We start from the raw sequence: 24,525 nt of genomic DNA, 5'->3' as shown, positions 1-24,525 counted from the left end.
GACGAATCGGGACTGGGACAGGACGGGACTGGGACAGGACGGAACTGGGACAGGACGGGACTTGGGACAGGAAGGGACAGGGACAGGGCAGGAACGGGACTGGGAAGGGACTATGCGAGCCTGGGACGGGACAGGACTAAACTGGGACTAGGACGGATCGGGACTGGGACTGGGATAAGACGGGATAGGAAACACCTCACAGGTACAAAAGTGTATCTGAAGCCAGGATAGGCCTCATTTGTGTGTCTCAGTCTCTCCCATTCACTTTCGCTGTCGGATGTCTAAAATCTGAATCTTTCCGAATGTGAGAAAAACTAGTTGTGTTTCACTAATCTATGCAATAAATGTTTTACTGTTTTCTTTTGTTGGTGTAACCACTGGTGTAACCACTAAATTTAACTACCTACCTATGCAACAAAAATTTACATCAGCCCCTTGACGTCAGCTTCTGAATAACTTGCTCTTTGTATATGCCTCTCAGCCTCCAAACTATTTCGTCTACTCCGCTCTTTCACTCTTACCCTCCATCTTCCCTCCACCCTCCCACCTCTCCTCCCTTATCTTCCCCTCCCCTCCCCCAGCCTATCGCCACAACCACGCCAGACAGGCAGATAGACCGCCCGCTCGGTCGGCAGCCCAGAGCGGCCTCTACTTTATGTAACGACCGGCTTTACTACGAGAGACAGGGGTACGGCGGGCTCGCACGCCGGTGTCAGCGTCAATTACGCGTGTCGCCTGCAACTCTGTGCTGAAGGCGGGACGGGACGCAGGCTGGGCGGGCCAAGACGCGTACTGAAGGCAGGCCAAGACGCGTACTGAAGGCGGGCCAAGACGCGTACTGAAGGCGGGCCAAGACGCGGGCTGAAGGCGGGCCGGGACGTGGGCTGGACGGGCCAAGACGAGGGCTGGACGGGACGGGACGTGGGCTGGACCGGACGGAAGGGGTGGGGACGGGGCAGGGGAACGGGCTACAGCGGGTGAGGGCTGGACTGGGACAGGGTTTGACAGGGCTGGGATTGGCTTAGCTGATCTGATTGGCTGAGCTGACAGGCTGATATGGGACTGAGTGAAACGGGCTGTGCAGGACTGAGGCGGGACTGGGACGGATGACGAGGCTGGTATGCGCTGGGAAGGACTTAACAGGCTGGGAGCTGCCACGCCGAACGGACGGCGAGGACTGAGGTAGGCCTCACTGAGAGAGAGCAGTGAGTGCAGGGCAGAGGGGTTGGGGAATAGATTGGCTTGCCAAGTGGTGTGACGGGGCTGCACAGAGGTGTCTGCTGCAGACCTGGGTTACGGGCTGGGTATTTGCGTACAATGAGATTGGGCATGCGGAGATTGGTCTTAATCGTTATTCATGTACGTCGCTTTCATGCTAGAAACCGCTTCACTAAGATTGCTTTATTTTCACGGCATTGGTCCGGCGTAAGTATGTTCCAAGCAACAAAAGCTGAAGAAAGAGTAGTTTTCCAATTTTATACGGCCTCACTCACTGGCGAATATCTTATTATGTTACACACACAATCACGAATATCAAAATTATCATAATAAGGTGAATTTGGACTTTATTTGTAGGAAAACATTGAAATAGATTCAAAGACGGCGCCGCCCGCCTACCTAATCTGTCCGGGATCCGCTGCTGAGTGCAGCGTGACGGCTCTACATGTTGTAATGGATAATGAATAAATACACTGTCCTCTCTGATGCAGGCCTCCGTACATCCTTCTGCATTAGTCATGTCCTGACACAACACACACCAGTAGAGGCGGCGCCCGCGCGCGAGCTACCTTTCCAAACAGCCCCGTTATCACTCTCAGTGGGTGAGTGAGAGTGCAAAGTGCGACGTGGGGTGCAACCTCATGCAACAACTGGAGGTCGGTTCCTGGTGGAGTGAGGCCCTACCGGGAGTCCCCTTCTGCGCACCTCGGTCTTGACAACGACTGACCGATATTCACATGACGCCTGCGGTCACCTATCGAGGACCCTCTCATTGACGCAACAATTTCTGCCGTGTCATCCCCGCTGTGACGTCACTAGAGGTGGCCTGCATCCTCCACCAGCCACCGCCATGGGCTGGCAGAGCAGTGGGGGTGGCGGGGAGAGGGTGTGAGCCGGTCCGTCGGTGCCGGAGGGGACGCTCTGCCCACGTCACCGACACCACCCGATGGCCGACGTCGGAGCCAGGGGCGATCGGGCCGACTTTCTCCCTTCCTCCGCGCAGTGGTGGTTACATCACCGGCCCCCAGCCGCCCGGCTTCCTGGCAGATCAGGGACACGGGCTGGGTCCGAAATCAGCGCCGAGCACCCAGAGAGACGGGCACCCTGGATACACCCGTCCAGCCGCCCACGGCCAATAAGGCCGGGCGCTGCCGCGGTCTGACCTGTCTCATTGCACGGCCATTGCGCCAGTGCGCGCAATTACTCCGGTTTGATGTGAAACGCTCCGGTGGCTTGGTTGCCATGAGGGCGGTGGGCCCGCCGCACAGGGGTGGCCGGCTGCCGTGTTGCAAACCGAACAGGTGATAGCCAAGGTGCCTTTCGCGGTCAGTGTAGTGGTCGCAGGTAGGTGACGGTGACCGCCGGCGGGCGGACCAACGCTCGAGGAGCGCGGCAGCTGCCAAAAACAAGGCAGCTGTCGCAAGGTCCCCACACAGATGCTTACCTATGTAGTTCCTAAGACGGCATAGCTTCAGCGGTAAACACATGAAACGTTTATACCATCTCCTCTTCCCTGATGTGCTCCCTATCAGGATGGGCGGGGCTGCGGACTCCCGGCGGCTAACTTTCCCCACCAAGGCCGCACAGATTCCGGTGCGGCCGCGCGGCTCTGGGGGACAGATATAGAGCGTCCGGACCGGACCAGACCAGGGCAGGGCGGCACTGAGCAGCAGTGGGTGAAACTGAAAGCACACACCGACTGCCGTGGGAAGAGACGCTCTGGCGATGACGGCGCTCCGGCCGCCGCTCTGCCCGCTTGGATGGACGCCCTGCGGCGATGGCATGCTCGAATGGTTATCATGTCCGTGTTCTAGAGCTAATATCGAGTGTTAAGGTAGGTATGTGGTAATTGATTTATTATTGAAAAATAGATACTGTTAGCTGTCGTAATAGCACAAGAAACAAATAGAAAACATAGAAACGAATAAAATAGCACCTCAAACGCATGTATTGTGCACGTTTTTTTTTTTTAGATAAAAGCTGTTGGATATCCGTGATGGATCAAGTTTTTTTATTCCATGAACCTTGCGTTAGCCCTGGTAAGTGGGATGCCTCCACTTGATGTCCGCTTTCAGGACCTTCGAGTCATCCAAGAAGCATGTAGCCACTCATACAAGATTCTGAAGCAAAAAGGTCTGAGGCGAAGATGTGAAAGTGTCACTGAAGAGTTTGGCATACAGACGACTCATCACTGATCCATTAGTTACCCGAATAACAATGGCGTGGCCGACCAGGCTTCTCACGCCGCGAACCAGGCACGCTCATAAAAATAGCTTCGATCTGAAATGAAAGATTGTGTGCTAAATTATCCAACCCTTATAGTTGTCCTGCTGAGCTGCTTTCAAACAGCCTAGAGCTCGACTCGACGCATTTGGCTTGCCCTGAAATGGCACACAAACATGCACCAAGCCATTTCTGCCAGCTATTCATTTCGAGCGCCCGACCTAAACTCACTTTTACTGATAGACTTACGCTAAGCACACTTGTTTTTAAGACTTATTCAATGTGCAGTTCTGTCTGTCGGTTTTCCCTTGTATCTTCCATACCAGGGGCTCAGCGGCACCAAACCGCACATATCCCACCACGGCCCAGTAACCGCAGGTTCTCGTGCACGAGTGAGACCAGTCTCAGGCGGTCTGGAAACGCCCCGGTCCGCCACGCCCAGTGTTGCAGCCACGCCAGCGGGTCCATTTGTCCCACGCGAATCGACAGCTGATCTCCCATTTGGAACACGAACTGACTGACGCCACTAACGAAGCGAAGAAGAGAAGAGGCATCTGGGCACTTGCCTTTCCCGCAGCATCCGAGGCAAAAAAAATCGTCTTTTTCTTTTGTTTTTGCAAAATAAATATGTGGTAAATTTCACAATTTATCAGGAAGATTATTTGAAGCTTTTGGGGAAGGGCACTATAGACACTTTTGGGGAAGAAGGTAGGTAAACCCCACCCCGCCCCAACCTCCGATGCCCCCTTTCTGGACCCGCTAGTGATTGTGGTAAGTAGGTAAGTGATGGCTTTTAAAAACGCAGTGGGGTTACAACATGCAAAGGAACGGATTTAATCGGATAAAATTTGTTTGAACATTTTTTTACGATCTATTGTTTTTAAACGGTAGATGCCAGCATTCTGCAGCATTGTATGCGTTTATCTCAAATCGATGAAGAGGTGACATAGGGTAAGGTGCCTAATTAGCGACCCTTTCCGATTTGCGACCTAGCTCCCTACAGAAAAACTGGCAGGAGAAAACGGGGTAAAAACATCGTCAAAAGGTCAGCCATACTTTGGTTATCAAATTAAATTATTTTCTGGTCGTCGATGTTTCTGGCGGGACGTTTCAGGTGAGTTTAAATAAAAATGACCGAGTTTCTTATCCAAAACGTGTGTGTTTGGGCCCTCTCTGATGAAAAGCGGTGCACATTAGGATGACGCACCTTTTTTATTCTGAATCGATATTCCTTTTTCAATTGATTGCCGTTTTCCCATAGTGAATCGCTCAACTGTGCACAGCATGGCGGTTAAAATGTGTCGCAACTCATATTTCCTATTTGCGCCTGACATGGTCGCAAATAGCTCAAGAAGGGAAAAAAGGGGAAAAGAGAGAAATGAAAATGAGGTGTTGCTGAAGCTTGCAATGTGTGGCAGGGGATGCCAAATGTCGTCACCGACTGGAGGGGTGCCGAATTCAGCGCGGACCTCGAATATCATACGAGATAGCCCGCAAAATTTGGGTTTCCGCCTTCTTTTCGCCTTCGGTACATCACGTGATCAGTTTTTACTTACGTAAATGTGTTGGATAAACGTTCCTGTTCGAGTGATTGAGTGCTTTGCGTATAGGTTACCTTTTTGAGATCATATTTCATCTTTTCAGGCGTCGCATTTTTTGCCATTTTTAATATGGGGAAACCCATAGACTTATTAGCGACCCTCCCCGGTCGCTAATCGGGAAGAGTTCCCTATTAGCGTTTTTGCAATGGTTTGCCAAAATGCTCACTACAAATAAGTTAGTGAATATTGGGGCAGAAAATAACTATATTTTCATAGAAAAATGAACGGTCTCTCCGAAAATCAAGCCAGTAATACAGTGGCACCCACAGAGCGTGAGCAATGACGGTTCAAATTAAGGGGGTCGCTAATTAGGCACCTTACCCTATATCCGCATTGGCTGCGATTATCCGTTTAGATTCATTATTTAACCGCTAGTCCGTTCCATGAGCCGAAGCGCTGACCGCACCGAAGGACAATCACCAGGGGAAAGCTGACCAGCTTTTTTGTCGCGCATCGACTTCGTGTCATTTCAAAACCCTTTGATTCGTGAAGGAAAGAAAACAAATACAGATGCTGACCCATTTGTTCACGTTGAGCGGCAAGCGGGCCATGACTAGCAATTGCAGGCCTGTCTGTTCGGCGCTTATTATGAGCGAGGAGCGTGATTAGTAGATGGCATGTCTCGCCACACGACATTCTCCATAACGACGGCCGTTTAACAATAATGGCTGACTGGATCGCTGCAGAAATGGCACCATCAGAAAGGGTCGTGTGTGATTGGGAATGTCGTGATCAGCCTCTCTCTTCTCTCTGCCTCTCTCTCTCTCTCTCTCTCTCTCTCTCTCTCTCTCTCTCTCTCTCTCTCTCTCTCTCTCTCTCTCTCCCTCTCTCTCTCTCTCTCTCTTCCTCTTTCTCTCCATACTGTCGATTCCACCAAAAATTCACAGTGTTTTAAGATTCTCCAAATTTTATTGATTTTCAGGAAAGTTATAAATCAATGCAAGTCATCAAAGATGAATGGTTAACACTTCACAGCATTCGTCATTTCAGTTCCGACAGTGTTTAAAAATACATTATTCGGCTTTTTGCATCTTTGATGTCGAGGAAAAGGTCAATTTCTTTTACTTATCTAAGTGTTTCACACTCGCTCGATTCTGTTCTCAGCAGAATCTTGCGCTTCAAAAACCCTGGCGCCCACCTGCCGAGCGAGTCGGGTCTATTACATATGCTGGTCACTGCACCGTTTGAAATGCCCCGTACGTGTTTTACGGGTCTCTCTGCGGCGAATGGCGGCAGAGAAACTGGTAAGGAGATAGTCATCAGGAACTCTGCGAATGTCCTCGCTCTCAATGCGAGGTCATACAACTCGGCGCAACGATTTCGTCCAATGGTTTACAAGACGTGAAATAGTTGAACGACATGTGTTGAGGTAAGGCTGTAACAATGTAGGTACTGATGGAACGTGCCTACGGACCTGCAGTCAATCTTTTATCATCATCTGCTCAAAACTCTTCTGTTGCGGCAGAGTATTGTATAACAATGGTATGGGAGGAACAATGCGTCGATAAGAACGTAATGACTGACGATGTTTCCATTGTATAGGAGAACTGTATTCAACAATTCGACCCTGTTGCACAAAATGCATATTTCACATCGATATGACATGAAGAGTCTCGTTGGTATAACAAAGCAATACACTACTCGGCCCTTTTGACGTTAGGTAACAAAATCAGTTGTGTGTGTATTTGAGGATTGCGCTTCTGAAATGCTCCCAATTTGTAAGTTTGGGTACCTATTTACTTAGCATGAAGCATAGCTTACGATTGCTGCGCACTCGCAGCCCGATATTTGACTTGAGAAAGATCGTGAGCAATGCCCGCTTTCCAAAGATAAATGCGAGCCCCGCAACGGTCCTCAGAATACAAATTGCGAGCTTTGCGCGTGCTCACGTTCGGAGGTAGTCCATTACTGTTGTTTTATGCTGGATCGTAAATGTCCGACATCAAAAACACCCCTAACTTGCATATGATCTGTGATCAATCATGGCAGCAGTCTCCAGGACACGTGTTCTAAAAGCCAAAATTGTGCCACATTTATTTCTAAACAATTTGTTGCTAATCATATGACGACTTAGACATATTTTGGTAACGTACGTTGTGAATGGTATAAACAATTGGATGCAAATATTCAACTAATGATATAGCCAGTACATAGTTTTGAATAACCTTTTCAGTGCGATAGGTGCTGAAAGCTATAGTCCTGACTCCTGTGGACACATAATTTAGCAACAAATCAGGAGTTAATTGATTTTCACCTCATTATCAGCCATTTATCGTCCATTTATCTTTTATGCGTAAGAACTGTTCTCGTTACGCACCGTTCTGCGTATGCTGTGTTGTTATCGTAATTAAGTGCAATTACGAACACGCAATAATTATATCCTACGTTTCCGGCAGTAAATCCCTGAAGTGCTAACGAGCTGCAAACACAATCAGCCCAAACCACCTCTCCCCTCTCTCTCTCTCTCTCTCTCTCTCTCTCTCTCTCTCTCTCTCTCTCTCTCTCTTCACTCTCTCTTTCTCCCTCTTTCTCTCTCTCTCTCTCTCTCTCACTCTCTCTCCCTTTATCTCTCTCCCTTTCTCTCTATCGCTCTATATTCTATCTCTTAGTATTTCTTCACGGCCGATTCGCTATCGCATTCATTCAGTTGTTCACTCATAATGTGCGTTGAGAGAGCATGTATGTGTTGTAAGCTGATGATTATCATATCTGCAGCCGTGACCAGCGACCAGTGGCCGCCCTTAGTAGCTCAACTAAAAAGATAACTGACCTCCGATCAAAGTCGCGGTAGCTACCACTTGCAATCTGAGAACGGTTTTATATAATACTGAACGAGGCCGGTGTAAATAAATTTTCAAGACCGAGGTCCTTACTGGATTTTTGAACGAGGCCGAAGGCCGAGTTCAAAAATCAGTAAGGACTGAGGTCTTGAAAATTTATCACCGGCCGAGTTTGGTATGTATTTTACTGTATGCCAACGATGCCAACGATAAATTTATTTTCTGGACCGAAGCTCTTAGCCGACTTAGGAACGAGAACATCCCAAAATGTTGGCTTAAGTGCATTCTGGTAATGCATTTTTGACCGTGGTCAATTTGCTTACACCAGTTATTACCACACCCCTCTGGCTAATGTATTTGAATAGACCAGGCATACAGTAATGTCTGAATATCTCCGAAGCTAGGTGTTTCAGAGGCTCATTTTTTATGTATAATTTATCGGTGCTGCCTCTGATATTACTACCGCATCTGTTTGCACACTCCCTTCGGGCATTCGATACGTCTTTGCCTGAGAAATTATACACCTATTATGCGATCGCGTGATCGTTTCGGCTTAGAATGATCTAAATTGGATCATCTTCCGTTCTTCCGCGTCGGCGTGAGAGCAGTGAATTGTGTAAAATAAAGTTAGGTACTCTGCTAACTTTAAAGACAGAGTTGTTGTACTGGGACATGTTAAGGAAAAAAGAATTGTGGAACACCAGCAAAGTTTATATAAAGGTATCTTTCAAAGGCTACTGCCTTTTTCATCAGCCGTATTAACTGAAACTAAACGAACGTTTTGATGTCGCCTACCGATAATAAGCATTTTGGCGATTATAATGGTGATAGTGAATCGAAAAAGCTAAACTAAATGGCCATGAGACAGCATGTGGGACACGTAATGTATTGTCATTTCTTGGTCACGAAACATTGCCAGACGCCTTTGGACCAATTTATTGAGTAACCGTCGTGCTCCGTCCTGCCGGTCATGCTGTTCATGCACATCCCTCGCAAAACCAATTTCTCACAATGCTCATATGTCGCGCTGTAATCGCCGCAGAAGTCAGGCTCTAAAGTGGCGCGGTGTGGGACGAGTGACGCGAGCCGACCTTTCGTAACGCGCCGGCGTCACGCATTCCACGCACCCCTGGCGTCACGGCGCGGCGGGCCGATCGTTCTATAGCCTTGGGCCGATCATAGTCTGATGGCAGACCAGCCCACTCATACAAACACACACAAACGTCGTTTAAAGAATTAAGTTATTACATGTAAAAAAATTGATTTCTAGTTGCCTATTTAATTTGGTTGACTTGACCAAGAAGATAAAATTTCATTTGCATTGCAGGCAGCGGTGTCTGTCTAAAGAAGATGCTGATGAACATGCCTACATTACGCTGGCCGTGCTACCAGGACTTATCACGGTACCACTCCGTAGTACCTACCCCTCGACACGAAACCGCTCAAACTGATACCTGCAAAAGAAACTGTGGGTCCAAGGATTCTCTTCTCTCCAGACCCGCTCCGCGCTGGCTTGGAAAGATCAGAGAAGCTGACCCAGCTCAGCAGTGTCGTAATCGACGCACGCAAAAATGCCAGAGATGCCCTCTATGCATACTGCGCTTCGTCGCGCTCCAGTGGGCACCTTCCTAGAAAGCCAGCGTGCATTCATTTCACCTGGCGACCGGCGGTATTCCAGTGCACATTCTGGTCCGGCCGGATCCGACCATCGGACCAGCCGAGTCGATTGCGCGAAAATGAGCCGGGCCGACAGAACGGATCGCCGAACATTTGGTGCAATGTCGGAGTTGGCCAACAGTGCTTGAGCAAGGATGGATTTTGGCGTCCGTCACTCATCTGATAATCCGGCTCGTACGCGAGTTTATTTCGTGCTAGTTTAAAGGGATGGAGTCAAACCCAGCACAGAGACTGTGCTACATCGAGGAAATGTAGTCCCTACAGTTTGTAATTCGAGTTTATTTCGCGTTAGATTGTTTGAATGGAATCTGGTTCAGTATGGAAGCTTGGTGTATTTCGAGTTACGTGTAAATCAAGAGCAAGACGTCAATGAGACTGTTGTACTTCTATAAGTATGCGCTGATCAATGATGAATCTAGGGCTAACAGTGAAAGCTCAGCAAAGAATCATTAAAACTATGACGTCATTTTAGTACGTACCTAGAGTTACCGATGCAACGGCCTTGACCGTTTGGGATTAACGCAGTGTGACACCGTGCGTGTGGTTTTGTCAGCGAGTTGGGAAACCGTGGCTGAGAGTGAGCTGGGAGGGGCACTGCCCCCCGCCCGCACACCGGCACCCGACCATGAACACATTAAAAGCAGCCGCTCCACTGACTATACCCGCTGGCTGGCGGAGGAGACCGTTTTAATGGAGGTCGTTAGGCTATGTGCGCCGGTTGCGTCGATGGCAACAAGCGAAATGGCGAAATCTAATGTATGCCAAACGGATTGGAAAGAAATCATACCGAAAACCAATGCAATGTGTAAACATCCAGCCCGAATACGAGTTCCCTAACTAATGTATCGTCAGGCTAATAATTTGCCAATCTCTCACTTTGTTGGGAACCATATGCCACTCCGTTCGCCACTGAGTGGGAGATGGTGCCTGTCGCCGAATTTCCATCTGTCATGGCTTCTGGCTTTAGTCCTCAACTGCCAGTCAGTGACGGAGAGTCAGCTGCGCCTGGTAGGCTCATCACAGCTGCTGTGGCCGTCCTCACAGCGCAGAATTTTCCAGCTCTATGACTGAAGACGGCCATTTAGGCCGCATAGGCCACCAACAGCTGGTGGTGTTCGCTCCAATAATCATAGTGATAAGGTTCTTGCGAAATTTCGGATGCACAAAAGAAGATGAGAAACAACCATACACGGTCAATCAGAGCTGCGGAGACGGAGTCGGTCGGAATCGACAGTTCTGACCGGAGTCGGAGTCGGAGTCGATTTGGAAACCGGAGTCGGAGTCGGTGTTGACGAAAATTTATCGACTCCGCAGACCTGGCAAGGCTGTGGAGCCGGAGCCAGGTTTGGAGCCGGTCGGAGTCGACAGTTCTGCCCGGATTCGGAGTCGGAGTCACCAAAAATCCGTCAGCTTCGCAGACCTGGCAATCGGAGTTGGAGTCGGTCGGAGTCGACAGTTTTGTCCGGAGTCGGAGCAGGAGCTGGTTTTTGAAAGCCGGAGTCGGGGTCGGAGTCACCGAAAATTCATCGACTCCGCAGCCCTGCGATCAATGATATCATGTTAAAAAGGGCATATTTATTATTTGTAGTTTATTTTTTAACGCAAATAAGGGGATTGCATCGCATAGCAAAGAGTTGAGCATCGCTTCCTACACTAGTCGTAGCAGTAACGTAGGCCTGCAATGCAACAATAGCCTACTTTATCATAACGCTGATATAAATCATTCATACTTTCCACACGTAAATCACGCAAAACAGCTGCACTGTGGTCCGTCATTGCTGTCAGCACACTACGCATAAATTTGGACAAATGGCAGCACAGACTCGCGGCTGCAGAGACCCCCTCGTACTGCTGAGGCCTCTCATACGGCATCGGCACCGTCTGTTGAGCGCCAGACCCGAGGACATTTCCACGTCCCAGGAGGCGCGGTATTTACCGGCTGCAGCCGCCCGACAGCAGCAGAGGCCGGCTGCAGTGCTGCCATCTACGGCTGCTCGCACGGACACCAGTGGCGCTGATGTTACGGGTTCTGTGATGCAAGATGAGTGATGCACTGCTGAAGCTTTTCAGCAAGAATTATTGAGCAACCTGCTGAGAACTTCATGAGTTCGTAGTTCATACCAAAACCGCAAAAGGCCTAAACTTTCCGCGAACTGGACAGTGGACAGCTGCCGACCCGCGGCGCTTCTCTCGTGTGCGCCACTACAGTCGCTGTAGTGTGGGGTAGGTACTGTCGTGGTACAGTCCACAGCAGAAGTAATGTGTGGTTTCAGTCATGGGTATGTTCTGCTTCTGAAGCTTAGGAACGATTAGCCAGACTACAATGAAGCTTTGAATGTAGCTTATATGTATCGTCACCCTTTCAGCTGCAACTTTAGATATTGACATCTTCTTTTCGATCACTCCGCATTAAACAATCGCCAGTCAAAGCCAACGGTTGAGATTGGTAAAACCCTACATTACTTTAGCGGTGGGCTGTACCATTGCATTCTCCATAGTATGGTGTTACTGTCGTGTATACCGTTGTAGTCTTAATAATATGGTGCTATTGTAGTGTGTAACACCGCGGTTGTCTCCATAGTATGGTGTTACTGTTGTGTGCACCATTGGAGTCTCCATAGTTAAGTATAGTGTTCCTGTCGTGTACGCCGTTGCAGTCTCCGGAGTATTACGCCGCTACCGCCCTTTGAAGTTAAGGTTGTTTCAGTCTCTGTACCGTAGCGCTACAAACGTAGGGATGTATCGTTGCAGTCTCCGCACCATGGCGCTTCTGCTGTGTAAGAACGTTGCAGTCTCCACAGCGTGGTGTTACTGTCATGTTCAGCCGTCGTAGTCTCCGCACTGGTGCTTCTGTTGTGTGCGCCACTGCAGTCTCCGCAGCATGGCGCTACTGTCGTGTTCGTCCGTTGCAGTCTCCGCGGTGTGGCGCTAGTGTCGTGCGTGCACCGTAGTCTCCACAGCCAGACGCTACCCTACTGCAGTCTCCATAGTTTTCCGTGCTCCTCTCGCAATTCGCTGATGCATTGTATTCACAGCATATACAAGAATTAGTGGTGGCTCGAAAGCCAGCAACCGAGACCAAGACAAGACCAAGCACAGTGCTACTGTCGTGTGATGCAGTAACAGTCTCCGCAGCATAGCGCTACTATCCCGTTCACCCGACACGGTTGCAGTCTCCGCACCGTGGCGCTACTGTCGTGCTCGGTCGTTGCAGTCTCCGCGGTGTGGCGCTAGTGTCGTGCTCGGTCGTTGCAGTCTTCATCATTCTTTAAAACAAGATCAATGCCGATAAGTGATAGGAATAACTATTTCTAACTGCTTATGCCGATTACCTTCCCCTATCTTCCAGTCCCAGTCCGAGGTGCTTCGACCTAACAAATAGGATGTCTGCGGCTGGTTTCAAACAGCTATGAATCACCGCCGTTCCCTACTGCTTTCACGGAGCATGACAAACTGAGGAACTGTAACACAAATATTACTGCCGAGACCCCTTGAAAGTCCAAAAAAGCGAATCGACTGCCTTTTTCAGATTTCGCATTTTTACTCTGCATCCTCATCCCACGCAAGCTGGGCAGCTGTGAGGAATCAAAATTAAATTAAATGGAAGTCGCATGGCTACGACGATGTCCAAGGGGTTCAGATAGTATGCTGCATAGAAGTGCTCCGATTTCATGGGTTCTGTGTAGTTACACCCAATTACACCCACCAGATCCTGGAAACTGCCATCAAGCTGAAAAAGATCGTCAATTGTTGTCCGTCATTTATTCCTCCCCATCCTCCCCGCCGCTCTCTTCCCCACTGGTGTAGTCCGACATATCCGACAGACCGTCATCCAGACCCTGCCTCACGTCCTCGATCCTCTGCCGCATGTCCCTGATGAAGTTGTTGGGATCACTGTCTGGATTGCTCCTCTCTTTGGCCATACACCTCTTTAGGCTTCTCCTTTTCCGCTCCGGAAGGCCCTTCAGCTCCTTCTCCAGCTCGGCTTCCTCTTTCATTTGCTCCTGTGGCGTGAGAATGGTTTTCGGTATTACCGTCTTGGATTCTCCGCACTTCTCGCAGACTTGTAGTGATGATGCACAGTTTCTACAGATGGTTCTGTACGCCTGTGTGATAGTCTTTTGGTGGCATTTGGTGCACGTTTTGGGAGCTGTCAGAGGCTTGTACTTCTTGTACTTGATTTTCCAGTCGATTATGTCTTTACACCTTTGGCAAACACCATGCACCTCCATGTTGTTCAGGAGCTTGGTTCGTCTGGAAGTATCATGCATGCTGTTGTTGAACTTGGTTACATTTTTATGCTTCTGAGCCCTGGTTCGGTTCGCATTTCCTTTTTGAGAGCTCATTTTGACACTTCAAGCGGACTGTTGATGAATGGATGTCATCTGAAAGATAAAGATCTGTTAAAATCAGGGGAAAAGTGCCTTACTAATGCTAATGGTGTATTGTGCTCACAGTATGGACCTAGTGCGACAAAAAATTCATAACTATTTGCTAGCATAACAAAAATGGCACTGACAAATGGCCCTGTTCATAAATATGACTCAAAGAAATAACACAAATACAATGTTTACTGTTTGCGCTGATACATATTTTAGCACTTAATTCTGATGGACAGTTTGGGAGATACACATGACAATCACCTCAGAATCTGGCCATAGCTGGGGGTAAAGCACCTTTGACCTTACCAAATGAGCTACAGGATGGATAGCAGAGACAGCAATCATTTCTATGATGTTTAACCATTTCTCTCTGATTGTACTATCCATATTCCACCGGCATTTATATCTAAAAATATAACTAAATAGTGTAAGTGGACTGTATATTGAATAAGCAAAATTTATATCAAAGTTGCAATCTTCACAGAACATGTGAAGACAGTATAATTCAGATCAAAATTAACTCATGTTTCCAGATTTAGCTGAGGAACTTAACCCTCGCACGACCAGGCCATTTCTCATAACACGAACGACCAGGGGGGGGGGGGGTTGTTACGACCCCCCCCCTGGCGTTTCGAAACGGAAGGTCGTAGAGCTTAGCGGAAAAAACCAACGGATTGCTCTCAACGAGATCTCGCGAATGGTGGTATATTTTTTGGTCCTAGGTCAACATTTGACCTACTTTTGACCGGTCAAAGGTCAAATTTTCGGAAAAATAGACTTTTTCAAATTTTTCGTGGCGATTGCGGCAAAACGGTGGGAGATATCGACTTGAAACCTACACTATCGTGTTCCTTGATCAATTCTCTATCGTTTGGTATGTATTTCGTTTCCCTAGCTCTAAAAATGGCGCGTTGGGAGCGCCGGAAGTCGGCAAGGTCACAGTCGGCGGCAGAAATTCGAAAAATCAAAATTTAAATTTTTGAAATCTGATTGTATTTTTGGATTTGGGATGTCCATTTGCTCCTTATAGAAGCTAATATTGCTGCATATTCCCATTGAGGTGACAAGAATTAGCAAAATAGTGGTTCGGGCGCTTTTCAAAAATAGTACCGGACGCTGTTCCTCTTGTGACGTCATAGCTCCGTGACCTGACCTGACCCGGTCAAGTTTCTTATACCATATGATAGCCAATACTTGCCCCAACTTGCATGGGAAGTTTCATCACGATCCATCAACCGATGTCCGTACCACCGGCAGGAAACCTCGGGCGTTGGCACTCAGTTTGTGAAAATCCGGCCGGAGGCTGTTCCCTTTGTGACGTCATAACTCCGTGACCTGACATGACCCGGTCAAATTTTTTTTATCAAAAGATGCGCAAGGTTTGCCCCATAAGGTACCCAAAATTTGGCGGCGCTGCGCGCCGCCGTTTTTGCACTATTTCCGAAAAACCTCAGGGGGGGGGGGGTTGATACAACCCCCCCCTAGGCGTTCTAGGGTTAAGAAAAATGCAATAAAAATACTGACCTAACCTGTGATCCAAAAGCAAACACAAGACTTCAATTCATCCTGGAAGCTTTAGTAGGTAGCTACTTTGTGGATGATACATTGAGTACAAAAAGTTGTGTGTTGAGTGCTTTCCTTTGTTCACCGCAAAAGAAAGACTGGTTAACAATTAAGGATCCATGTAAAAGACAGGAGTGATATATGACTGACTCAAACTGACGCAAACATCCCAATAAAACCACATTCCCCTTCATTTAATTGAATGGGAGCTGTCTGTATATTCAACAGTGCTAGCTCAGCAAAACCAGGAACTGTTTGAATGTTACAGCAATGTTGTCATTCATTTCTAAGTGCCAAGGTCAAGTGCCATTTTAGCTATATCAACATCATACTTACTTCACGGAGACAACATTAATCAGATTCAGGCCACGTCAAGAAGGTGGCAGTGGCTGAACAGTGAACATTGAGCCTAAGCCACACTACCTAAACACAATCCTCCAGGAAACTACAAACCAATGTGTCCTGCATTTTGCCAGGCTTTGAGTGAATCCCTATGCAGATCAAGTTCAGAGGCCAGTTTTACCAACAGAACAATTGCCGGCTGCCAGAATTTTTTGCATAAAGAACGCTTCACATACAGCTCGTAAACACGAAGGGCACGTAAGCGGATAGGATTTACCAAAGGTATGTGAAGCGGTCTTTAGGCAAACAATTTTGGCAAGTAGCTTTTTTTCTGTTGGTAAAACAGGCCTCTCCAGAAAGGAAATACACTGGGCCGGCTATGCAGGCTATGCTGGCCTACACAGCAGGTTACACACATTCAGTCAAGGAAATCATGTATGCTCAGTCCAGGAACTGCTAGATAGGTACCTAGGTCAAGGTCAAGGTAGTCAATTGCAAGGATTAGATAGATAGATAGATAGATAGATAGATAGATAGGTTTGCATTCCAGACCAACATTGAGATGAATGAAAATTGAAAGAATGAAAGGATTGTCCAATGTCCAAACCGATTCAGGGTTCTGATTTTTGCTGCATTGCATGTTAAGCCAATTTGAAAGCTGTTCGTGCACTTAGTCTAAGAGCCCAATGACATCAACATGGCTTATTATCATGTGGCCAAAATCTTTTTTTACTCTTTTTACTTACATGCACTGCGCTTTTTCACGAGGTTGAATTTGAATTGAAAATATCACCAATGCCAAAACATACCCTACTGAGCGTTGGTGTGTTCACTTCAAGAAGTAGGCACATGCTAGCGGACAATGATGAGTTTCTCAAAACAATTGATTGAAAGAATGTTGGCCTATCTATTTTTCAGATTGATATTTTTATGATAGCTCACAAAAACAAGGCTATCATTTTTCCAAAACTACGCTGAAAATGATGAATTTGTCAAATACAGAGAATGCCGGTGAGTTGACAGCATGGAAAAGACCTTTGAATAGAACATCAACAGTCACATTGGAAAGCGTCTTTTATGCGCAGTTATTGACCCAATATGGCAGCTCATTTGGAAGCTTTTGATGAAGTCATTCCTTTCTTTATCCCTTTGTGATGCCCATTCTGCCCATTGGTACCTACTCTCTCTGGACGAATATTCGAATCAGTGAAAGCATTTTTGTTTAGGAGCTCCAGCCTGCAGCCAATGACGGCTGCAGGCTGCACCCGCCATTGGCTGCAGCCTGTGATGGGCCATCAGCCAATGACCATGAGCCAATGACGGCTGCAGGCTGCAGCAGCCAGTCCAGTGGAGCGGCTGAGGACGAGGTGAAGGGGCGGGGCAATCGTCAAAACCAGGGGCCAGTGCTGCGGAGTCGATGCACCTATCTTCGGGGGCTCCGACTCCGACTCCAAATCCAGCTTCCCAAAATCAACTCCGACTCAGACCGACTCCGATTCCCGACCCCGACTCCGACTCCGCAGCCCTGGCACTTGGTAGGTCTGCGGAGTCGAATCGATGAATGTTTCGGTCTTCGGACCGGTACAACTCCCACTTCGACCCCGACTTCCAAAATTAACTCCGATTCTGACTCCGGTCAAAACTGTCGACTCCGACCGATTTCGACTCCGACTCCGCAGCCCTGGTCGGAACTCGTGGCCAGATATTCGATCATGCTATGCCCGGTCGCAGTTGTTGGAAATCGGGCCTTTTAAACCGGTAAACCTCATGGTTATATCTCACGTGGTAGCGGTCGTGGATGTGGTCATCGAATAACCCATCAGCGGTATTCCGTCCCTGGCCTACCAAATGCTTAGAACACCTGATGACCCTCACCTTGTCGGGCTTCGTGTCTCGAACGAGCATCGTTCTTTCTCTGCGTTTTGGACGGCCACGAGAACGTCTTGACATTGTTTGGCCAAGGTACCTAACCTAGGTACGCTTTTTTCGGCTACTAGTCGTTTATTGTTTCAACAGCTTTTCCAACTAGACATCTTTATTCAAAGAACGTTTTTTTTTCGGTTACTACCGTACCTTGAATTAACCCTCGCCGGCACAGGGGGCACAAGGTGATGCAACCCCCCCCCCCCCTAAAGTTTTTTCGCGAATAACTCGCGTAAAAAGCGGCTGATCGCGACGAAACTTTCAGTACTCTCGCATTGATCAATTTTACACCTACCCTGAAAATGTCATGACCCTGACCCAAATGACCTTTGACCTGTGACCTCTTTTCCGAGACCATGTTTGGCCGGAATCGCGATTCGGCGTATGTCGGCTCGCATTAGCTGCGCGTTTGCAAGCTTCTCGTGGTTTCAAACGTTCAAACATGTGATTTGATGTTGCTCCCATACATTAGGGTGGGTGTCAAGGTCACCTGAAGGTCAGGTCAGGTCATTGACCTTTGGTGACCTCGGGTGACCTCTGTTCACTTTTTGAGTTTTACATGTTTCTGGGCTAGTTTTTGGAGCTGAATTCGAATTTAGCAACCATTTGAACATTTACGAAGTAGTTTTGGTGCCTTCGTAACATGTTACCAAGCTGTCAGAGGTGGTTGACAAGTATTACGAATACCCGTCACAACCCCTACCGGTTGACCTGACCTGACCTGACCCGACCTGGTCTAAATGCTTAAAGACATCATTTCTGATCAAAACTAGCACAATATTCGTGATCAGCACCCCGGAAAACCACACAGCAGTCACACTTTACGACTTTCTAACAGGTCCCGATTTTCCCGGTTTTCGGGTCATTGACCTGACCTGGAAAGTCACCCGATGACCTAGGACCTTAAAATTGGGTATCATCGGCTTCCTCTCGTGACGGGCAACACGTTCGTTTTTTTTCGCGAAGCTCTAGCTCGATCAGGGGCCAAACGCGAGGGGGGTCGTACCAACCCCCCCCCCCCCCTTGTGCCGTCGAAGGACGCAAAATGGCCTGTGCCGGCGAGGGTTAAGATATCTATGAAGTCGGAAAAGCTTGAAATCATATTTTTGAAATCAGATCATCGAACATGGGCGCAGGAACGGGGAACCCGGGAGGGGGCAATAGAAGGGGACCCCCCCCCCCTTTTCGGAAACGTCGTGTCGCGCCTCCGGTACCCATGCTTTTTCACCTATTTAGATGGATTTTCTCCAGGAAACCAGCTGTTAAAGTCAACCGAGTGTTTAAGCTTATGCAATGCAACATTTGTGAAAAAGAAAAATTTAGACGAAGGAAAGGTGGAAAAAGGGAAAAAGATCTCCTTCACGGGAACTCGACTATTTATGTACCTATGACCTTTTTCTTATCCAAAGTAAGGACACAAACAAAGAGTGGATGGGAAGCTTGTTTGCGATTTCGTGAACCTACCTTCAGCCCAATGTGACTCGAGTCATGGAAAACCAGTGTAGGTATATGGACTGCATGTACTTTCGAAAATACAGATACAGATACAGATACTTCAACTGCAACCAAAATATGTCACTTGTCAGAGGCATGACTATGTATAGTGGGAACCCTACCTACTTGGAAACCGCACTTACATCGGGATGGGTGCATACGTCACCCCCACGTTGTGCTGTGCCGCATATGCAGCGGGTTGACCTTCGGAGACGGCTGTGTAAATGCAGGACATTACGCCACGTCTCTGTCGGCGCTATTGATTGGTATTCTCCGAGCTGGGTACAAGCGCTGACTCCAACCGCCACTCGGGCGGCCGGCGACCGTCTGTGGTCGAGTTGCCTGTTTGAACGGGGCACCTCCGGATGTAGAGATCTGCAGCCAATGCCAGTCACGGGGCGGGTGTCAACATGGGGCAGATGTGACCCTCGGTGCGTTCGTATAAAGGCCGAGAGGACGGTTTGAACTGCCAGTTCGACTTCTGAAGGAGACTCAGGATAATGCAGCTGGTGAGTGACGGAGCTCGATGACGGGAGCGTTGCCGGAAGCAGTCAGTTGGGGTTTGGGAATATGGAATACTGAATGTCATATACGGTTTATGTAACAAGTCGCTAGTAATCGCTCATTTCGAGCTAGCCTCTAGCCTGGTTAATGTAAGTAATACATATGGTTTGGTCAAGACTCTTCCTTGGATGACCCATTTATATGACATTTTTTTACGATGAGCCGATTCCTTTGGATAAAGCTTGCATGTTAACCAGCGGCCGATCTGATGTCCCTCTGCCTCCGTTACAGCTACTATTGGTTGGGTGTCTGGCCGCGGCGGCCACCGCCCGACCCCAGGCCCTGGACTCCACTCTGGAGGACGCTGGTATCCTCCGCATGGAGTCCTCCCAGGCGGAGGACGGCTCGTTCCAGTACGCGTTCGAGACGGCCGACCAGATCAAACAGGAGGTCTCTGGTCAGCTGAGGCAGATCGGCGAGGAGTTCGGCATCGTCATGCAGGGCAGCTACTCGTACGTGACGCTGGACAGGGCGGGCAGAGAGGTGCCGATCGAGGTGCGATGGGTGGCCGACGAGAACGGCTACCGGGCCGAGAGTGACGTGCTCCCGCAACCGCCGTCTGCCGCCGTCAGGAGTGAACCGCTGGGAGGCAGCCGGCCTGGTCGGGGCGCGGCACGACGCCGGACACCGGCGCTCCGTCTGGGAGAGAATGGAGCTGGACAGAGGCAGGATATCTCCCGTCTAGGAGAGAATGGAGCTGGACAGAGGCAGGAGATCTCCCGTCTGGGAGAGAACGGAGCTGGACAGAGGCAGGAGATCTCTCGTCTGGGAGAGAATGGAGCTGGACAGAGGCAGGAGATCTCCCGTCTAGGAGAGAATGGAGCTGGACAGAGGCAGGAGATCTCCCGTCTGGGAGAGAACGGAGCTGGACAGAGGCAGGAGATCTCTCGTCTGGGAGAGAATGGAGCTGGACAGAGGCAGGAGATCTCTCGTCTGGGAGAGAATGGAGCTGGACAGAGGCAGGAGATCTCTCGTCTGGGAGAGAACGGAGCTGGACAGAGACAGGAGATCTCCCGTCTGGGAGAGAACGGAGCTGGACAGAGGCAGGAGATCTCTCGTCTGGGAGAGAATGGAGCTGGACAGAGGCAGGAGATCTCCCGTCCTGGACAGAACGGAGCTGGACAGACGCAGGAGATCTCCCGTCTAGGAGAGAATGGAGCTGGACAGAGACAGGAGATCTCCCGTCTGGGAGAGAATGGAGCTGGACAGAGGCAGGAGATCTCTCGTCTGGGAGAGAATGGAGCTGGACAGAGGCAGGAGATCTCTCGTCCTGGACAGAACGGAGCTGGACAGAGGCAGGAGATCTCTCGTCTGGGAGAGAATGGAGCTGGACAGAGGCAGGAGATCTCTCGTCTGGGAGAGAATGGAGCTGGACAGAGGCAGGAGATCTCTCGTCTGGGAGAGAACGGAGCTGGACAGAGGCAGGAGATCTCCCGTCTGGGAGAGAATGGAGCTGGACAGAGGCAGGATATCTCCCGTCTAGGAGAGAATGGAGCTGGACAGAGGCAGGAGATCTCTCGTCTGGGAGAGGATGGGGCTGGACAGAGGCAGGAGATCTCTCGTCTGGGAGAGAATGGAGCTGGACAGAGGCAGGAGATCTCTCGTCTGGGAGAGAATGGAGCTGGACAGAGGCAGGAGATCTCCCGTCTAGGAGAGAATGGAGCTGGACAGAGGCAGGAGATCTCCCGTCTGGGAGAGAATGGAGCCGGACAGAGACAATAGATAGCTCGTTAGGTAGCTCGTTGGGGAGATTGCAAAACTAAACAATAAAGCTTCAAGAAGAATTGGTGTAATAATTTCAGTTTGTTATATACATGGTTGTAGGTACTTAAGTTGACTGACATCACCTGCCCACTGAATGTCCCTTGCAATGTGAACTCCCGGTGCCTTTTTGTTCGCAAATTGCATCGCCTAATTCCATTAATGATCAATTTCGTACGGGACATTGCCATTTGTGCGACGTGCGACACATGTCCGTCGTTGGTATGTGCTCGTGTATGTAAAATATACAAAAGCGGTACTGTTATGTATTGTCTTTGAGCATAGGAGGTCAGCTATTGTCAACATGAGGTAAACCCGTACCCATAGAGCATCTACTCCAGTGAACGATGCATGAATGATGGTGTTACCGTTTACTCTCTGTTCCTTCAGCAGGGCCGCCAGTGGAGACAAATACTCCACGCGTCATGTTTTCTATTGATACTCGATAACTAAAAAAAAAATCTTTCGGCACTTGTAAATATCATACTTTTGCCATCGTGTTAACCCGCGCCCCTCGGGGGGGGGGGGCTATTCATAGCCCCCTCCCGTTTTTCTGCAATAACTTCTTAACCGCTTGACGTATCGCCGCCACACTTTCAGTACCTTTGGCTGGATCAATTTGACACCTTGTCTCAAAATTTAAACTTCGTATCTATCATAGGTCGGCCAGAAATGACGTCAGAGTGACGTCATGTTCGGCCGATTTCGACGCAAAACATTGAACCACGAGAATCGCTCCCAAGAGCTCAGTTTTTGAGCTAGATCCAATTTCTTTGCATGAGAGAACTCAGAATGGACTGCGCTATCAAACTGCTATCTCGATTTTTCAAAAATGTAAAGTTTTTGAAAATTTTATTGATTCAAATTCAAAATTTGTATTTTTATCGTTTTATTCAAAAACTTTTTGACTTTTCGAAAAAACGGAATATATATGATAGATCACATGCTTATGACTTACTCTAGCAAGTTTAGCCAGATATCTTAAAAAATGACCAATTTATACGCATTATAGCAAAAATTTCACAATTATAAATTTTTCATTTTTTTGTGCGAATTTGACATCGTACACCAATATAAATAGCATCATCGTGTTCCTGAGCTTAAACTGCATCCGATACCAATACATGTTTTTTGTTGAAAAATTTAAACTTTGAAATTGGACCTTTTTTTACCTGAAAGTTACCTGACCTCAGCTATATTAAGATGAAAATGGTCTCAAATGACACAGGCGACACCGAATTCGAAATCTATGGCCTAAATGGACCATAAAACATTTGTCACGTGACCGACTTATGACATAAGATTTCCGTGGCCTATGATGACCTGACCCTGACCTGAAAATCAAAGTACAAGTTTTGTACCTCAGGGTATCTAAAGCATCTGTTCACGAGTGTGTAAACAAAAAAATCAGCCTGATCTGACTCGTAAGACGGCAGCCAGAGCCCAAAATGTGAATAAGCCAAATATCGATAATTTTTACTTTGACCTGACCTGTGACGTCATCGGTGACCTCGAGGTCAATGAAATTAGGTTTCGTTCGACAGTTTTTCCGGGGCTATCAGATGCCGTTTGAATTTTGACGAGCGGCCCAGTAGTTTCGGAGTTAGGAGGGGGGCTATGAATAGCCCCCCCCCCCCCAGTACGGCGTGTTATAGGTACACAGACCCCAGTGGGGCGCGGGTTAAAAACGGCGCCGTAATTTACGATCATACGATTACAAAAGACGGCCAATAGTTTTTGTGAAGCTTTCCGAGGTGTACGGTCAGATTGATTGGCCAGATTGATCAGATTGATATTGACCTCAGTCCTCATGTCAATTAGTTTGTTCTTTATAGACCATGAATGGCCAGAATACACAACATTAGCTTCGTTCGTCGGTTAAACTATGAGAATACTTGACGTTTTGTAGGTGTAGGAGAACGACCTTTATCTTTTTGCTCTTGACAGTTAACGATATGCGTCGAACTCGGATGGTTGGTGCTGTCCACGATTACCTGATTTGTGCTAGTCGCAGCTCAAGCTACAAAACTGCTATAGTTCAGTTCAAACCCCATGCTATAGGTGGTATGTTTCCTTTCATTAACCCGTGACACAACGTCAGTGGCGGATCCAAGGGGGGAGGTCACATGGGTCATGACGCCCCTTGAGGCCCGAGGGCACCACAGGCCTGCCAGGGGTACCACTAGCCTATCAGAGGCATTACAGGCCTAACAGGGGCACCACAGTCCCGCCAGGGGCACCCCAGTCCCGCCAGGGGCACCACAGGCCTAGCAGGGGCACCACGGCCACGGGTCTGTCAGGGCCCATGGGCACCTTAGGCTTGGTACAGCTTAATTTGTGCCTGATAAGCTTTTAATGGAGAGGTCGCACAACTGACCTGACCTAGGGTCATTGACATCGAAAACCGAGGAAGACGTACAGTGGGTCTATTTAAGATCTCCAGAGCCACCACGTGGCGCTAAGGTCGGGGTAGGGCGAGTCAAAATCCCGAGGGAAGTGAGGTCACCGGTCATTGTGGGGAAGGAGGGAGGGGGAGTGACGCGGTATCACGGCGCATGGGGCCTGCGTAGCGCCGGGAGTGGGCCGCTCGCCACTGCACTGTAGGCCGGCAGCCTGAAAAAGCGCTAGAAATTACCCCAAACTGACTGTCCGCAATATGAACAAAATAGGTATCATTTAATCCCAAATTGATCGAAGAATACGATTCCGATGCTAGTTTTGCCCTAAGGTCAAAATTGAGGTCGTCAGTTGTCACCAAACACAAGACAATTTAGACTCTCTATAGGCCACCACATTTACCGATTTTAATGATGAACTTTAGTGGTAATTTTTTAGTTGACCAATCGTCGTTTTGAACGAAATTTCCTGTCAGACTAGTTCAGGGAACTGTTGTTCACTATGCCAACATCATTCTGACATATTGCATCGCTTTTCTGCAAGATAAGCTAGCTGTTTGCAAGCAGCTGCAAGACGTAATTTAAAATCATATCCAATTTT

The 24,525-nt window shown here is 48.5% G+C and overlaps 1 protein-coding gene and 1 long non-coding RNA gene across 2 annotated transcripts; one reads left to right on the top strand and one right to left on the bottom strand.

The window, feature by feature from the left end:
• Positions 1 to 13,246: 13,246 nt before the first annotated feature.
• On the bottom strand, positions 13,247 to 16,780 carry LOC122388452. The gene is made up of 2 exons (XR_006257796.1): positions 16,533 to 16,780; positions 13,247 to 13,884 (listed from the first exon to the last, which is right to left on the bottom strand). It is a non-coding gene; the product is annotated as an uncharacterized LOC122388452 (long non-coding RNA).
• A 2,799-nt stretch (positions 16,781 to 19,579) lies between these two features.
• Positions 19,580 to 21,787, top strand: LOC122388451 (spidroin-1-like). Its single transcript, XM_043379538.1, has 3 exons — positions 19,580 to 19,712; positions 19,999 to 20,810; positions 21,063 to 21,787. Exons 1-3 carry the CDS (start codon positions 19,704 to 19,706, stop codon positions 21,487 to 21,489), a joined length of 1,248 nt encoding a protein of 415 aa, XP_043235473.1. The 5' UTR covers positions 19,580 to 19,703; the 3' UTR covers positions 21,490 to 21,787.
• The last annotated feature ends 2,738 nt before the right edge of the window (positions 21,788 to 24,525 follow it).

This window comes from Amphibalanus amphitrite, unplaced genomic scaffold (assembly GCF_019059575.1).
Source record: "Amphibalanus amphitrite isolate SeventyFive unplaced genomic scaffold, NRLGWU_Aamphi_draft 000323F_arrow, whole genome shotgun sequence".
NCBI lineage: Eukaryota > Metazoa > Arthropoda > Thecostraca > Balanomorpha > Balanidae > Amphibalanus > Amphibalanus amphitrite.
The sequence above is the reverse complement of the archived record's forward strand: the minus strand, read 5'-3'. Positions and strand labels throughout refer to the sequence as shown.

Coding starts and splice junctions, on each gene's coding strand:
- LOC122388451 (XM_043379538.1), top strand. Junction 20,811..21,062: donor GAGAACGGAGCTGGACAGAG/GCAGGAGATCTC, acceptor AGCTGGACAGAG/GCAGGAGATCTCTCGTCTGG.